The following is an 18,514-nucleotide window of genomic DNA, read 5'->3' as shown; positions in this document are numbered from 1 at the left end:
GAGGCTCTTTAGATCTTCTTCACTTTCTGCCATTAGGGTGGTATCGTCTGCATATCAGAGGTTGTTGATAATTCTCCCAGCAATCTTAATTCCGACCTCTGATTCATCCAACCCGGCATTTCTCATGATGTACTCTGCATATAAGTTAAATAAGCAGGGCGACGATATGCAGCCTTGTCGTACTCCTTTCCCAGTTTTGAACCACTCGGTTGTTCCATGTCTGGTTCTTACTGTTGCTTCTTGACCCTGGTACAGGTTTCTCAGGAGACAGGTAAGGTGGTCTGGTACTCCCATCACTTTAAGAATTTGCCACAGTTTGTTGTGATCCACACAATCAAAGGCTTTAGCGTAGTCAATGAAGCAGAAATAGACATTTTTCTGGAATTCTCTTGCTTTCTCCATGATGCAGCGAATGTTGGCGATTTGATCTCTAGTTCCTCTGCCTCTTCGAAACCCAGCTTGTACTTCCGGTAGTTCTCGGTTCGCATACTGCTGAAGCCTAGCTTGTAGGATTTTGAGCATCACCTTGCTGGCATGTGAAATGAGCGCAATTGTGCGGTAGTTTGAACACTCTTTGGCGTTGCCCTTCTTTGGAATTGGAATGTAAACTGACCTTTTCCAGTCTTGTGGCCACTGTTGAGTGTTCCAGATTTGTTGGCATATTGAATGCAGCACTTTAACAGCATCATCTTTTAGGATTTTAAATAGCTCGGCTGGAATACTGTCATCTCCACTAGCTTTGTTGTTACTAATGCTTCCTAAGGCCCACTTGACTTCACTCTCGAGGATGTCCGGCTCAAGTTCAGTGACCGCACTATCATGGCTATCAGGGACATTCAGATCTTTCCTGTATAGTTCTTCTGTGTATTCTTGCCACCTCTTCTTAATCTCATCTGCTTCTGTTAGGTCCCTGCCTTCTTGGTCCTTTATCATGCCCGTCTTTGCACAAAACGTTCCCTTGAGATCTCCAATTTTCTTGAAGAGATCTCTAGTCTTTCCCATTCTGTTGTTTTCCTCGATTTCTTTGCATTGTTCATTTAAGAAGGCCTTCTTGTCTCTCCTTGCTATTCTCTGGAACTCTGCATTCAGTTGGGTATATCTTCCCCTTTCTCCCTTGCTTTTCACTTCCCTTCTTTCGTGAGCTACTTGTAAAGCCTCATCAGACAGCCACTTGGCTTTCTTGCATTTCTTTTTCTTTGGGATGGATTGAGTTGCTGCCTCCTGAACAATGTTACGGACCTCCGTCCATAGTTCCTCAGGCACTCTGTCTATCAGGTCTAATCCCTGAAATCTATTCCTCACCTCCACTGTATATTCATCAGGGATATGATTTAGGTCATACCTGAACAGTTTAGTGGTTTTCCCAACGTCCTTCAATTTAAGCCGAAATTTTGCAAGAAGCAGCTCATGATCTGAGCCACAGTCAGCTCCAGGTCTTGTTTTTACTGACTGTATGGAGCTTCTCCATCTTTGACTGCAAAGGACATAATCAATCTGATTTCTATATTGACCATCTGGTGACGTCCATGTGTAGAGTCGCCTCTTGTGCTGTTGGAAAAGAGTGTTTGCTATGATCAGCATGTTCTCTTGGCAAAACTCTATTAGCTTTTGTCCTGCTTCATTTTGTACACCAAGGCCATGCCTGCCTGTTGTCCCGGTGATTTCTTGACTTCCTACTGTAGCATTCCAATCCCCTATGATGAAGAGGACATCTTTTTTTGGTGTTAGTTCTAGAAGGTGTTGTAGGTCTTCATAGAACCAATCAACCTCAGCTTCTTCGGCCTCAGTGGTTGGGGCATAGACTTGAATTACTGTGATGTTGAATGGTTTGCCTTGGATTCGTACTGAGATCATTCTATCATTTTTAAGATTGTACCCCAGTACTGCTTTTCCCACCCTTTTGTTGACTATGAGTGCTACTCCATTTCTTCTAAGGGATTCTTGCCCACAATAGTAGATATGATGGTCACCTGAATTAAATTCGCCCATGCCTGTCCATTTTAGTTCGCTGATTCCCAAGTTGTCGATGTTCAATCTTGCCATCTCATGTTTGACCACCTCCAGCTTACCTTGATTCATTGATCTGACATTCCAGGTTCCTAAACCATATTGTTCTTTACAGCATCGGATTTTCTTTTCACCACCAGACACATCCACAGCTGAGTGTCCTTTCGGGTTTGGCCCAGCCGCTTCACTCTTTCTGGCGCTACTTGGAAATTCCCTCTGCTCTTCCCCAGTAGCATATTGGGCACCTTCCGACCTGAGGGGCTCATCTTCCGGCGTCATATCTTTTAGCCTTGTGATACGTTCCATGGGGTTTTCTTGGCAAGAATACTGGAGTGGGTTGCCATTTCCTTCTCCAGTGGACCACATTTTGTCAGAACTCTCTGCCATGACCTGTCCATCTTGGGTGGCCCTGCACGGCATAGCTTATGGCTTCACTGAGTTACGCAAGCCCCTTCGCCACAACAAGGCAGTGATCCATGAAGGGGTTGAATGTTAATACCAGCACTTTGAATCGGGCCCGGAAATGGACTGGCAGCCAGTTCAGCTGGAAAAGTACTGGCATAATATGAGCTCGCAGGCCAGTCCCTGTTAACAATCTTGCTGCCCTATTTTGGACCAGCTGAAGTTGCCGGACCGTTTTCAAAGGCAGCCCCACGTATAACGCATTGCAGTAATCCAGATGAGAAGTTATCAGAGCATGGATCACTGTAGCTAGGCTATCTCTGTCCAGATAAGGGCGTAGTTGGTATACCAGCCTAAGCTGATAAAAAGTGCTCCGTGCCACTGAGTTCACCTGTGCCTCAAGTGACAGTTCTGGATCCAAGAGCACCCCCAAACTACGAACCTGATCCTTTAGGGGGAGTGCAACCCCCTCCAGAACAGGTTGAATATCACCTAGCCGGGCAGACGAACCACCCACTAACAGTACCTCCGTCTTGTCTGGATTGAGTTTCAGTTTATTGGCCCTCATCCAGTCCATTACCGTGCCCAGGCACTGATTCAGAACAGCCACTGTTCTGTCACCTGGATTTGATGAAAAAGAGAGGTAGAGCTGGGTGTTATCCGCATATTGATGGCACCTCAGCCCACACCTCCGGATAACCTCCCCCAGCGGTTTCATGTAGATGTTAAACAGCATAGGGGATAAAATAGAGCCCTGTGGAACCCCATGGCACAATTGCCATGGCACAGAGCAATAATCCCCCAGCACCACCTTCTGGAATATCGGCCATCCAAGTAGGAGCAGAACCACTGTAATGCAGTGCCTCCAACTCCCAACCCAGACAACCTATCCAGAAGGATGCCATGGTCGATGGTATTGAAAGCCGCTGAGGGGTCCAGAAGAATCAACAGGGTCGCACTCCCCCTGTCCCTCTCCCTCTCCCGGCAAAGGTCATCCCACAGGGCGACCAAGGCAGTTTCCATTCCAAAACCAGGCCTGAAGCCCGATTGAAATGGATCTAGATAATCTGTTTCAATCAACAGTGCCTGGAGCTGTCCTACAACCACCCGCTCAAGCACCTTGCCCAGGAAGTGGATGTTGGCCACTGGCCTATAATTGTTAACATCCTCTGCGTCCAGTTTAGGCTTTTTCAGGAGTGGTCTAATTACTGCCTCTTTTAAAGCGGCAGGCACCACTCCCTCTCTCAAGGAGGAATTTACAACCTCCTGGACCCAGCCGGACATCCCCTCCTTGTTTGATTTAATAAGCCATGAAGGGCAAGGGTCAAGCACACAAGTGGTCGATCAGACTTGGCCAAGCACCTTGTCCACATCCTCAGGCCTCAGTAACTGAAACTCATCCAATAAAACTGGACCAGACGGTGCTCTGAACGCCTCTACCAATGGGACTGCATTGATCGTGGTGTCCAATTCATGATGAATCTGAGCGACTTTATCTTCAAAGTGCCTTGCAAACTTATCACAGCATGCCACCGAGGGTTCCACCGTCTCTCTCCCTGGCCCAGAATGTAACAGGCCACGAACCACTCGGAAAAGCTCCGCTGGACAACACTGAGAAGATGCAATGCGGGTGGAAAAGAACTGTCTCTTTGCCACCCTCACCGCCACAGAGTAGGCTCGATAGTGGGCTCTTACCTGTGTTCGGTCAGACTCAGCACGAGTTTTCCTCCACCTGTGTTCTAGCTGTCTCCCCTCTTGCTTCATTGCCCTCAACTCAGGTGTATACCAAGGAGCTGGCCAGGCTCTGCTCAGAGGGAGAGGGCGCTTGGGCGCGATTGTGTCAACCACCCGAGTCATCTCTGCATTCCACAGAGCGACCTGGGCTTCGACAGGAGCACCAGCCATACCAGCAGGAAAATCCCCCAGAGCCCTCTGGAATCCATCGGAATCCATTAATCTCCAGGGGCGGACCATTTTAATAGGTCCCCCACCCTTACAGAGGGGGAAGGCTGCCAGGAGTCTAAACCTCAGCAGGAAGTGATCTGACCATGACGAAGGGACAGATGTTAATTCCTCCACTTTCAGATCACCATCCTCCTGCCCAGTCGAGAAAACCAGATCAAGCGTGTGTCCTTTTATATGCGTTGGGCCGATGACATGTTGGGACAGCCCCATGGTTGTCATGGCGGCCATGAAGTCCTGAGCCGCCCCGGATACAGCGGCCTCGGCATGGAAGTTGAGATCCCCCAGGACCATCATCCTAGGGGTCCTCAACACCAAGTCCGAGACCACCTCTGTCAGCTCAGGCAGGGAGACTGATGGGCAGCGGGGTGGGCGGTACACCAACAGAATCCCCAATCTGTCCCGGGTACCCAACACAAGGTACAAACTCTCAAGATCTGCACTCAAATGAGCAGGAAGCCTGGAGAGGGAGATTGAATTCCTATAGGCCACGGCAACCCCCCCTCCCCAACCCTCAAGTCGGTGTTGGTGCTGCACCGAGTACCCAGGAGGGCACAGCTGGAAGAGAGTGACCCCTCCCAGTTCCCCCACCCAGGTCTCAGTAATACATACCAGGTCAGCCCCCTCATCCACAATCAAATCATGGATGAGGGAGATTTTATTTTGGGCTGACCTGGCATTCAGCAGCAGCACCATCAGACCCAAGGGGAGACTGGTAAGGCTGCCGGGAACCATCAGGTTGGGGGAAGAACCAGAACAGGGGACAGCTGTAAGGTGTCTAGCCCCTCTTCTCCTCAGCTGGCCTGTTAATCCCCCAACGCCATACCTCCCCCTGCCCATGACCACAGTTATAGTGGCACCTCCCTGACCCCCTGAGTTGCTCAATAGTCCTCCCAGGCACATATTAAAATGTTAAGATATAAAATGCACAACAGTTTAAAAGAATATAAAAAAGATAAAAGAGAACAGCAGCTAAGACGGAGCAAATAAAGTCCACATTTGCCCCTTTCTCCCTGGTCTTTAGAGCTGCTGCCCTCTGCTGCTGCTATTTGCTGCTGGTATCTGTGGCTGCTGGTGTCTCTGGAGAAGCAGGTGGGTGGGACTGCAGGTGCTGTTCCGTGCAACTCCAAGTGCGACGTGAAGTGCGCACTTAGCATCGCACTTGGCGTGACGCCGAGGTGCTGCCTCTGGCAGCCCCGCCTTCGTACCTGTTTGGCAGGGGCAGAAGCAGGCTCAGGATCCACCCGGTGCAGCTGCTGGCTGGTCCTCCTTCCCCCAGACTCCTTCCCGAGCAGCCTCTGGTAGCCCCGCCTTAGTGGTTCCCAGATGGTCTCCCCTCCAAGCATTGACCAGACCCAAACCTGCTTAGCTTCAGCAAGGTGGCTGCCTCATGTGCATTCAGACGATGCCCTGGGACCTTTATCAAATCAAGTAAAAATCCAACTGAGAGATATAAATAGTTATAATGTATGTATTCATGCAATACTATCCTATCAACAATAATAACATCTAACAACATAATGAGCCAGAGTGGAGCCTCCATGTATAGAGACAGAAAACCTCTGAATACCAGACACTAAGGATGAACAACAAGGAGAGGTTATGCATTCATGTCCTGCTAGTGGGCTTCTCATGTATATCTAGTTGGCCTTCTGCACAGATCAGGGCTGTGGCCAACACCACTCTCCATGTCCTTAAAAGCCCTGACTTAGCACTTGGATTCTTTTTTAGGAGGTCCATCAGTCGGAAAGAACGTGATGGGGCATACTGTTTTCCCCAGTTCAATCTGACAGATCGTGATGGGCAGTGTTGTTTTTCATAAACACCTTTCATCTACTATGCAGGAGAATGAGGAACACAGACGACCTTAACAGTAAGAGAGCAAACTTATGATGGGAAAGATAATATTTTATAAAGCATAGTGAGGATTTTGCAAAATTCCACTGCTGATCTCTTCTCCCTCTGCTCCCCACAAACACAGGAGGAAAAGGGCCTCTCCTGATCTGGTCTGAGAAAAACTAACTTCCAGCCTCTAATAGATGGCTAGTTGATTTGTAATCCTTGTCAGTGGGTGCCTATTGCTCACCTCAAAGTGTTTTTACACTTCCTTGGAGGAAATCTATATCTCTGCAGGGACTTTAGAAATGTACACTAATGCTGTGCCAATGCTTTGCAAAAAGAAAATAATCAACAGCAACATCATATATTTTAATTAAATCTCTCCCGGAGCAAATAGGTTAGCCGTGAGGTCACCAAGATTCTCCAGACATCAGCTTGCTGCTCATCTCTCTGTGATTTGTGTTCACATTTGCAATTGCTCTTTGATTTGCACAAATGGAAAAAGTGCACAAAACAAACAGCTCTCGAACGTGAAAGTTGTGCAAAAATGCCCAAATTTGCACAAATTTCCCTAAGGTGTGGTTGATTTAGAAGTTGCACATTTTGAGGAATTTGTGCATTTTGAGAAACTTTTTGAGGAAGTTACACATTTTTCAAAATTTGTGCATTTTAAGAAAACTGTGCATTTTTTTGAGTAGAGATTTTGCAAATGCGAACACAAGTTTGGGAAATTGCCAACAGATTTTCAGAAAAAGCACTCCCGTTCGTATTCAGGATTGTGGACAGGGCATTTTTGAGTGATTTGCAAAACAAAACTCTCATATATCCCTATTTCAAAGTGTTCAGTCTCAAACCACATTAATTGTCAACAGTAATTCCTCACATGGAGATAGATGAGATAGATTAGAAGAGACAGACAGACAGACAGACAGACATGAGAGAGAGAGAGAGAGAGAGAGAGAGAGAGAGAGAGAGAGATGAAGAAGAGAGAGAGATCCAGTTTCTCACATAAGGCTAGCCAACCAGCCAGGAACATACATGCGAGATTACCAATATTTGGTTTTTCGTTTATTCCTCAAAACAGTCAGAGGTCACATTTAGAGTAGCATCTCTTAAATAATCCACCCACATTAGTTTGTTGCAACAAAAACAACCAAGAGTCCTGGGGCATCTTGTAAACCAACAAGTGTGTTGTGGCATAAGCTTCTATAGACTAGAATCCACCTCATCAGGTGCATGACATCATCAGCTACATAAGCAGGCAGGCACATCTGCCCCAAAAACAAGAAGAAAATTGATCGTTTGCATAAACTATGCCCAAAATATCAAGCATGCAAGAGAAAGCAGTAGTTATGACACAGAACTATGTAGAGCATAAATGATGAGAGAATCTGGTCAAATGATTACAAGATCCAGTTAGGGTTGGGGGAGGTGACCCATTCCTGATGAACGTGCAAAGCAAGATCAGTAGTGTAAAGAAACACATGAAGAGGGACACATTTGTAATGTGTTTCAGAGCTATCCTGGGGAGGGACAAGATAGATCTATCGCTACATTCCTAGCTGTGCAGACTCATGCCAGCCATGGAACAAAGGGGTAGGGGCAGTCATCAGGCTTTTCAGTGTAACAGATCTTTGTTTTTACAACCCTCCCCTTTGATAGCAATGGGGGGATTAGCTAGGCCAGTTCCAAGGCAGCCATAGCTAATCGAGCTGCATCAGGACAGCAGATCCAAAGACAGCTTCTCCACACCCCTCCCCTGCCCACAGAATGCCCTATTTTAGTGCTTTTTACCTGCTAACGTCAGTGGAAGAACTGGTGGTGGCAGCTTTCCACCCTCCTAGGGGTCCTCTGCCATGGTGGAGCTGATAGTGGACCTCTCTACTGACAGAGGCCAACAGAGGGCTACCAACGTGCCTGTCAAGGAGGTCGCCCCTGATGCCTTCTGAAATCCTCAGGTAGCCAGAATCGACACGCGGATGATAGGGCTCTTTTCCAAGGCTTTATTCCCATTCAATCTAATGACGCTTACAGATGCTAATTGCTTGATCCTACGAATGAGACTTAAGAGAGCTGCCTACTCAGGTGTTCTAACCTTAGGAATCAGTTGATCTCTGTTTGGAGGGGAATGCAGGAAACCTCTGTACTTATGAGCTAGGAGGGGAGAGTCCACCCCTTTCCCGTGGGGCATCGGGGCGCCGATGTTGCCGTTGCGCCAAGCGGGCTGAGCGCCTCCTCTCAGCGCCCGCCATCTCGCGCTTGAGGGTGCACTGGTGCCTAGCATCCAGAAACTGTTGTTGCTCCTCCCTCTCCCTGCCAGGGTCACTATCACTCTCAGGAATGTGTACCGGGAGGGGCTCTCCCCCTGGCTGTTCCTCTGAACAGACGCGGGTTCCTCTCCCATGGTTTCTATCTCTTCCTCAGAATCAGAACTGCTCTGGGGCTCTCTGGGCTCTGATCCAACCCTGACAGTGCCATCTTAACACCCTCCAACCATAAACATCGGCAGGGGGTAGGGGATTGTGCTCTTAGGCAATCCCAGGCTTTGATGAAGCCAAGTTTCACAGTGCCAAATTTGCTAACGAATTCCAATTCAGCAGTAAAGATTGGAGAATCAGTCTTTTTTTTCTAATCTGCATTACTTTCATATGTAATGTTCCCTAATAGGTTGGTCCCTTCCCAGAATTAATTTGCAAAGTTTTTTTCCCTCTCTCTAAAATCTGCACCCCAAAAAATGCATTTCATTAAGTATTTTGAGAAAAATTTTCTCTCAAAATAAGTACTGTAAAATGTATTTTGATACCCTTCTTGAACCCAGAACTATGTCAGAACATTCATGAAAGCAAGCAGATAACTATGTTCTGATCTGCATTAGTGCAGACCAGGTCATAAAACTCCTCAAGCATATCAATTTAGCAGCTTCACCCTTTGACCCTTATTTTTTTGCTGCAACATGGTAACTGTATGGTCTGCTACAGAATGAGTTGGGGAACTGAAATGCTCCCCATTGGTCTCTTAAATATATGCGCGCGTGCGCACGCACACACACACACACACACAAAACAGATGACCAACCTAGCAGAACAGTGAAAGTCACATAATGTGCTCCAGAAGAATAGGAAGTTCTTTCCATCACGTTAGAAAGACACTGAGATTTATCTCCCCTTACCTTCCGCAAAAGGTTCCCACTCATAGAATCGACCCATAAAAGGCTTGTTGTTGTAGGATGCACACTGAACCTCCCTGATGCTTCTGTTCTCAAGGCACACCTGTTAAACAAATTACATGAGGATTGTGTTAGAAACACAAATCAAGTCACCACTGCTCCCTTTTTTATATGCATTAATGCCAGATCACATCCAAACTAGTGCTGGGGGGAGAAATCTGTTTTGTAGTTAATTTTGCATTCTTGAACCTATACACAAACCAAAACTCAGTAATCTTCCTCCTAAATTTACACTTCTCCGAATTCTGTGATGCCATTCTCCAATGAAAAATGCATACCAAATGCACACAAATGTCCTGAAATCAACATTTAAAAATGGATTGTATCAGGGGAAATGGCTTGCAGAAATGTATATATTAAGAAAGATTGCATACAAAAATGTGTGTATTAGTAGAAAAGTGCACAAAAATGTGTACAAATTATGAAGCAAAGTTTAAAAAATAATTCTCAAACTGCTGAGCAAATGGGATAACCAGAATGGAGGACTGCAAAATTGAGAAACTGAGGACGTTTCTGTAGTGCAACAGGCTTTCTCTTCAGAAAAGGGGGAGTAGAGCAGTACGTGTGGGTAAAATATATACTGGGGCCTGATGGGAATGACTCTGGGCCTCATTCTCCCTGCAGAAAGGGTGCAGGATTGCAATCAAGGAGTGCAGTTGAACAAGATTTGGGGGACAAATGTAAGAGCAAGACTAAAATCCCTATTAATAACTTCCATGGACTTTTCTCAAGTGACACATCAGTTAGTGTTTTCTCCCTTTCAATCCTTGTGTTTTGTTTTGTTTTTAAATCCTGATCTAAGTAGCAGTAAGCTGGTAAACCAAGCATGACGTGGGGGAATCCAGTAGAGCTAAAGTGAGCAGGAAAACTTGGGGGACAGGTGTTCCAGATACTAGAGAGCCATGAAAGCTGGACCTTTCCAAATGCTTAGCCAATACTCTAATTGCTTTTTGGGATAGATTTGGTAACAGAATGACCTGTGTGGATCCTTTTTCCAAACCTGCATCATCTCAGAGCAGTGCTGGAACAGCTGTGCTAATTTACAGGTATCCAACCAGCCTGAACTCACAAGCATCCGAGAGAGTGAAGGCATTTCCGTGGCATTTGTCCAAAAAGCTCCTAACAGACAGGTCCCCAGAAGAGGAAAAATTCTAAACACATTTCAGTAATTTACCTTGTAGACAACGGGAGAGGCTGGGAAACGCTTAAGGGATCCAAGCCTTTTTCATCTATGAGTGGGGAAGAAACAGTGTGGGTGGGATTCTTTAACAGACAAATGAAAGGTAGGGAATGGGTTAAGCAGTTCCTCCAGCCCTCACCACTCTTCTGATCACAGCTTTTCAAGACTGCTTGTCATTTTGAAGAAGCCAGGGAAGAGACAAAGAAATCCAACACAGTAGAGATGCCATGGAAACTTGTGATCACTCAATCCATGCTATGAATCTAGGCCAGCCTTCCCCAAGCTGGTACCCTCCAGGTGTGTTGGACTTCAACTCCCAGCATCCCCAGCCACTGTCTGGGGGATGCTGAGAGTTTTAGTCCAATACGTCTGGAGGGCACTAGCTTGCGGAAGGATGATCTCACCAAAGTTTTTGTAGGTATACTGAGCCCTGGCTCTGATGCTCCACAACTATAACATGCTCTTACCAGTTGAAATGTCTCAAAAGCTACATTTAAAATACATTTTTGAAAGGATATCTTAACATTAATAATAATAATAATCACAAATTAATACAGAAATGGAACAGAATGGAATTAGGAGGGAAAGCATTCAGAAGAGGCACAGGCCAGAAATATAGACATCTACTTATTATTATTTTTCATCACAATTATTCCAAAATTTATCCTCTTCTTTAGAGATTTGAATTATTTTCTGCTCAGGAACTCAGACAAACAAATCATCCATTTCCAAAGCCTTCCTTTTTCCAAGACTATAATACAGCCTTTCCTTTCAAGCCATCTGCTACCTTTCTATGTGCCTAAGATTTATGGAACTCTCTTTGAGAGGTTCTGCCATTTCCTTTACTAATTCTTCAAAATAGAGAAAGGAAAACCCTAGGGTGAACTTCATCCGGCCTTGCTGATTTGTATATGCTTAAGCTTTTCCAGGTAACTCTCTCCCGAACACCATGCTTTGTTGTTAACCTTGCCTCTCTTTTTTCCAGCCATCTGTCAGTTACATTAAGTTACCTGAATCTCTCAGAGCTAAAACACAATTAACAGAACATGACTGTTAGCTCTACTGCAACAGTGCAGTTAATGCTTAGGCACAAGAGACTAAACTTGAATTCTCAGTCAGTTGGTAGTGACTGATCTGCACCTGAATTCACCTTGTTCATGTGGCTTTAATCTCAGTGCCACAGAGAGGGAGTTGGAAGGAGCTCACAGGTGTTTGTAGCAGCTGTCAGAATCTTTAGCTGCTATAGTCATCTGGAGGCTTCTCACACCATGACACCTCATCCATGGGCTATGGAAGGGCTCAGTAGGGATGGCGGAGAAATCCGCCACGGACTCCAGTGAGGCCAGATTCTTCAGAATCCGGCCCCCCGGAGTCCGTGGCAGAATGGACTACCCCCCCACTGCCACCCCCCAAAATCCCCCCGGGACGGACCTTACCTGGCAGCAGAAGCTGCTCCGGGTCAGGTCGTCATCTTCCTTCCACAGCTGGGCTGCGGAATGAAATGGCGGCCGTCGTAGCAGGCCGCCAAATTTGCGTCCCAGCGGCCGGAGCTGGCTGGCAGCTCCACGGACTCACTGCAGAGCAGAGCCGGCCAAGGCCAGCAAGGATTCCAGGGGGGAGGAACACATCGCCTCCCCCCCCACACGCAGACTCCCACGGACCAAAGGTATGGGGGCTTCATATACCCCTAGGGCTCAGGCAGACAAAACCCATTATATCAATATTCCTACATCTCCCATAAATGCACATATGAATAACTCTCCAAACTAAGAAAGGTGAAAACCTGAACTAGGGTCACCCTGGATGTGAATAAGTGTGCTCCGTCTTAAGCGATAGATTTGAGGGTGCTAAATTTATCTGAGGGTGCCTTTTGCTGGAGGAAAATTCTGAGTGTGCCTTGGACTGCAAGAAGATCAAACCAGTCCATACTCCAGGAAAGAAAGCCAGACTGCTCACTTGAGGGAATGATATTAAAGGCAAAACTGAAGTACTTTGGCCACATAATGAGAAGACAGGAGACCCTGGAGAAGATGCTGATGCTAGGGAAAGTGGAAGGCAAAAGGAAAAGGGGCCAACCAAGGGCAAGATGAATGGATGATATTCTGGAGGTGACGGACTCAACCTTGGGGGAGCTGGGGGTGGTGACGGCCAACAGGAAGCTCTGGCGTGGGCTGGTCCATGAAGTCACGAAGAGTCAGAAGCGACTGAACGAATAAACAACAATCTATTCTGTGAACTGCGTGGAGAAACATGGCCAGGGAACGGCACAGGATGTGGCTTGCTTGTTTACAATGAAATGTCCGTATGAGCTGTTATATACAGTGTTATACAATTATCATATCATTTACTTCTTTGTGAAACATTAATGTTCAAACTACATTCAAACTAACGTTCAAAACCCAACCCCTTGCCAAGCTGCAAAATGGCGGCCTGGCCTTTTTCGTAAAGGTGGATTTTAAACAAATGGCAGCCGTAAAGCAAACGTTTATGCAAGATTACAGGGGTAAATGGTGATTTACCCCTGTAATCTTGAGTAAATGGCTGTTTTACAGCCATCATTTGCGTGAAATTGGCCTTTATGAAAAAGGCCAGGCCACCATTATTATGCAAAATGACGGCTTGGTGAGGGATCAGGTAGCCACACCACACTCCACCAGGCACTCACAGACTGCCCAGCAATTCACTACGCAACCCAGACCACAGTAGGTTCGCCCATCTCTATTCATGTACAAATTTAAAAATGTTCATACCAATACAGATCCCTGGGGGACCCTACTGTTTATACACTCTATTGGGAAAATTTATCATTTATTCCATGTCTTTGGTTTCTGCTAAGTCTGCTCAGGAGTCCTTGGTGAGGGACTTTGTAAAAAGCCTTGTGGATGACCAAGTAATCAATGCCTACTGGATCACTCCTGACCACACGTTTATCAACCCTCTCAAAGAACTCTAAAGAGTCAGTGAGACAGAACTTTGTGGAAGCCACACTGATTCTTTATCAGCAGACGCATGTGGGTTTTACTTTGCGTTTACATGCTACTTTTAAAATGTTATGTCTTATACTATGTTTTATCGTGTTGTATTTTATGGTTTTAATTGTTGTGAACTGTCCAGAGAGCCTCAGCTATTGGGCAGTACAGAAATGTAATAAGTAATAAAAAATACATAATAACAAATCATCCAGCAATCTACCAGTAGATTCGAATCTACCTTCTGCCCAGCCCTGGCCCAATAGTACTGCATTCAGCTGCATTTGGTGACAATAATGGCATCATTCTTACATTTTTCTAATATCAACTAAATGCTCGTCAGGGACAATGGAGATGGAAAAACCAGAAATGTGATTAATCTGACCTCTGCAACCCTGCCAGATGTGACCAAGAAAGCATTGTTGGGACTGCGTGCCTGTACTGGAAACAATTATGTTTGTTCTTTCTTCAAAAACAGAGAGAGAGAGAGAGAGAGAGAGAGAGAGAGAGAGAGAGAGAGAGAAGAGACAACATAGTGGTTCAATTTAATGAACAAATATAAGGAATTGTAAGACATTTCATTTGATTAGGATTATCTTGGGAGACAAGAGGATGGAGTTCTACAAAGTCCTGGAAAATTGTGTCTGTGTTCTGTACAAGTGCTATGGCTCAATCCAAACATTTTTTTTTTCTTTCTGGTTTTTTTGCAACATTTATAAGCAGACAAAGAAAAAGTAGATTTGTCTAGTTTACCCCGTGCCAACAGAATCTAGCATTAGAATGTCAGCAACAGCAAAAATATTTTTGATCTTCCTGAGCATGATTATTAACAGAGTGAGGATATGATGACCAAAATCCATATCCTGCTAATCTTACATTAATACTTATTGATGGTGATGTAGAAAGTACCAGTGATTATATCAGAAGATCTAACCTAAATTTTTAGCAACAATGGTGAAGACAACAGTGATGGGATGATATTCATGACTAGTGAATCACCCATAACTCACTTCATAATTAATACAGTCTTTCTGAGCACTTTCAGAGATCTCATTGAGAGATCTTCCAATAAGCTCAGAAGGACCAACCTCAGGGACAGTGCCAGCTACAGGTTTTTTTAGGGCCCTTGGGCAACACACCTTCAATGAGTCTACCTTCTCACCACCAAGGTCACCAACTACTATTGCTCCTCATCCTCTTTCTCATGCTTGTTTCACAGACAGACAGACAGTGAGCAAGTAGGCAATATCATCTCCTGCTCCTCCTTCTCACCACCATTGTTGTCTGGGCCAGAGCAAGATGCAGGTGAATAAGCAAGTTGCAAGGGTGAAGAAAAGGAGCAAGTTCAGGGAGCTCTTGTCTGCCCAGGTGTGGGCCCTCAGCAGGTGCCCAACTGTGCCTACTCTTGTGGCTGTTCCTAACAGGGGAGCTCCCTCGCAGTCCACCCACCAATCTACCTCCATCCCAAAACCCACCACTGCAAAATAAGAGGAGCCAGCAGACGGGGGGATGGGGAGGAGACAATCAGCAGTGCACCTGCCTCAACTTTAAGGCCTGGACATTTGCGTGCAGCAGGAGTTGGCAATGTGTGGCCCTCCAAATGTTTTGGCCTGCAACTCCCATCAGCCTTAGCCAGAGTATGTAATGGTGAGGGATGATGGGAGTTATAGGCCAGAACATCTGGAGGGTCACAAGTTGTCCAACGCTGGTGAGGATTACCTTTTGCCACCATGGAGCCTGGGAAATGGAGTTCCTGATGTGACCTGGCTCAGTCAATGAAGCAAAGAAATATTGGAAACTCCATTTCCAAGGCTCCCTATAAGTAATGAATTCTCTGCATACAGGTCCAGGTTTTAAATATTAGACTTGTCCCACAAATGCCCTCCCTACTGCCAGAGTGCAGCAGCCAAATTGTTAAGTGGGCCTGTAAAGAAGAAGCACGTGACTCCCTAACTGAAACAACTGAAGTGGCTTCCAATCTGTTTCCTGGCCAATCCAAAGAGCTGGTGATGGCTGTTAAAGCCCTTCATGGCTTTGGACCAGGATATTCTCCTAGCCAAGTTTAGGGAAGTCAGAGAAATCTACAACAGAACCAAATGAGTTTGGATTTTTATGACTCTGACCCATGGATCTCGCAGCCCGTGGACAGATAACGGACTTGCAGACCGTTAAAAAAAACAACTTTCTGGAATTGTTGTCATAGAAAAATGCACAAAAATAACCAGGCAAAAAGGTGCATTTTCCACTTAGGCTAAATTTAGGGGAATTTGTGCATTTTGGTGGAATTTGTGCATTTTTTCACGTGCAAATTTGTGCAAATTCAGAAATAGAAAAATCTGATTCCATCAATGGGCAGACATGGAATGAAAGGCACCTGAGAATCCATGAAACACAGACAGAATGGATTTTACACGATCTGTACACCCCTATCCAAGCCTGCACACCTGCTAAGATCTTCATCAGAAGCCCTCCTGTGTGTCCCAGTTTCCCCAGAAATATCTTCTTTGGAGCTAGAGAGAGACCCTTTTCAGTGGCCGTACCCAAGCTATGGAACTCCCTCTCCTCAATGGCCTTCCACTGGAGAGCTAAAACTTTCCTGTTTAGACAGGCTTCTGAGACATGAATAGTTTTCAGCTCCTGCACTAATTGTTTTTCATGTCTAATTGTTTCAAACAGCTGCCTTTTATCTTTTTGTATTCTGTTGCTTGTAGTAATCTTATTTGTTTATAACTTATTGTCATTAGGAGAGATGGACAAACCTGCCAATTTCTGCTTCTCTCCATGTCTCATGTTTCCAGTCTTTAGTTTGACACAAACTTTGAGAATTTTTGTTAAAGTTTGCACAAAATTCAGAAGCATTTTTGTGGACATTTCTTCTAATGCATGCATGTTTCTATGAATGTGCATGTATCTATGCACATTTTTGCAAGCAGTTTTCCTAATATAATGCACATTTGAACCTGATTTTGTCTAGTATAGGTATTCTGTACACATTTTTAATTGGATATCTCCATAGCAAAATTCAGAGAACTGTGAATTCCAATGGGTAAAACCAATGAGTTTTGGTTTGTACAGGGGTTCCAAAGTGTTCATATTAAAATTTATCCCTCGTCCCTAATCATTAGCCACCTTGAACATCTTATAGGAAAAGTAGGAAATAAATGTTTCAATTAAATAAATAAAATATATGTTGGTAATAGGACTTGCTAAAAACTGCTTAATGAAAACTGTGTCCTGTATGTAAAAAAGCAGCCTGCCTTAACATGGTGCTTTCTAGATGTTTTTGGACTATGATTTCCATCATCCCTACCCATTGGCCATGCTGGTCCAGGCTGATGGGAGTTGTCATCCAAAACATCTGGAGGGCACACCACATTGGAGAAGGTCAATTTATATCTATTATTTATATCTGTTATTTACAGCAGCACTGGCAATTCCAGAAAATAGGCAGCCTCAAATGACCCATTCACTTCAAAATGCAGATTCATCACTGCAAAATCTATCAAAACGAGATGGGTCATGCAAATTCACACCACGGGTGACCGCTTTCTAAGAATTCTCCCTAACTAAAATGGCTTTACATTAATCAACAGTATAGCCAGTTGAACTTGGTTATTCTTCCCAGATCTTTGACGTCCAGTAGCTTAAAGTGAATAAATTTGGAAAACAGAAAAAAAGGGGGGTTCCTAAAATTGCTTTTCCAAGTTTCTGTTGGAGCATAGTTGGGAGCAAGATGCAGAAGCAGTGACGTCTTTGGTCTCGACTGTCCAAGGGATCTTCTCTGAGCGATCCCAAGTCAGGCATCAAGGCCGCTGCTATTTCAAGCAAATCCTTTAACTGCAGTCACACACTTGGCTGTTCTCCTTCTCAGCTACAGCCTTGCTTTTTTTATATACTTTAAAAAAGAAGAAATGAAAAACCATCCAAATATCCCTTGCCTAGAAAGTCATATTTATAGAAAATGTGTGTAATGCAAGAGGCACTTGGTTAAAGAGAAACCAATGAAAAGTTATTTCCATTTGACAAAAACTGGCTGGAAGTCCGAAGGCTGTCTAAGCACTAATCGCTTTCTGGCTCCTCGGTTGGGTGCACCAGGCAAAGATGCTTTGAAAAAAAAAACAACCTAGGAATGTAGAGTTTTGCCACCTTCGCTTTCTTTTTTTTAAAAAAAACCTGCAGCGCTGAGAGAAAATACCTTCCCCACCCCCACCGCCATTTTCACAGCCCTATTTACATGCTGGGGAAAAGCTGGAATTCCATTTATTTTCAGGGGAGAGGTGGATTTTGAAGGGAGGGACATGACAGTATTTGGCGCTTCTCCACGCTCCTTCTGGGCTAATGGCCAGAGCTTTGAGGTGGCCCCAGGCAAGTCGCTTTTCCCACCATCACCACTGTCTCTCTTTTTTTCACCTGGTGGCAGCAACGGCTGCTCCTCCTCACCCAGCCTTCCTGGAAAAAGAAAGCACAGGCCCCTTAAAAAAGGCCTTTTCCCCACCTTAACTTTTGAATGACAGCAATCTGAACCCATCAGACACTACCTTGGGGGGACCCAGCCAATGAGGACACAGGCAAAAGGGTACTCTTTACATCACCCTGGTGGCACCACTGCTAAAGGTGACCATAGTTCCCCAGAATACCCAGAACAATGCAACGTTATGACGTGGTGGCATTCCAGTCATTCTGGGTAAATACATATGGTGGCCACCACCAGGCTGAGAGGCACACCACGAGACTTGCACCCCATGCCAGAAATACGCAATACATGACACCCCTGAGATAAGAAAGAGGGGAGACGGTTTCACCTCCTGTTTCTGCTTTAACCCCTCCTCCCCAACACAGGCCAAAAGTTCTCCTCTGCCAACGTTCAGCCCTGCACTATAAATACGCTACAGTACACTGTAATGACGTGCATAAATTATAGTATATTGT

The 18,514-nt window shown here is 45.3% G+C and overlaps 1 protein-coding gene across 1 annotated transcript in view; it reads right to left on the bottom strand.

Annotated features, from left to right (window-relative positions):
* Window positions 1-18,514, bottom strand: part of THSD4 (thrombospondin type 1 domain containing 4) — a 564,631-nt gene that overhangs the window by 487,343 nt on the left and 58,774 nt on the right. Inside the window, 1 exon segment of the mRNA XM_084817856.1 lies at window positions 9,380-9,479. Within this exon segment, the coding sequence (XP_084673982.1) occupies window positions 9,380-9,479 (100 nt within the window).

Source organism: Heloderma suspectum, chromosome 11, assembly GCF_057233095.1.
Source record: "Heloderma suspectum isolate Gila_16-S chromosome 11, 16-S_ref, whole genome shotgun sequence".
NCBI lineage: Eukaryota > Metazoa > Chordata > Lepidosauria > Squamata > Helodermatidae > Heloderma > Heloderma suspectum.
This window is presented reverse-complemented; position numbering and strand designations above follow the sequence as displayed.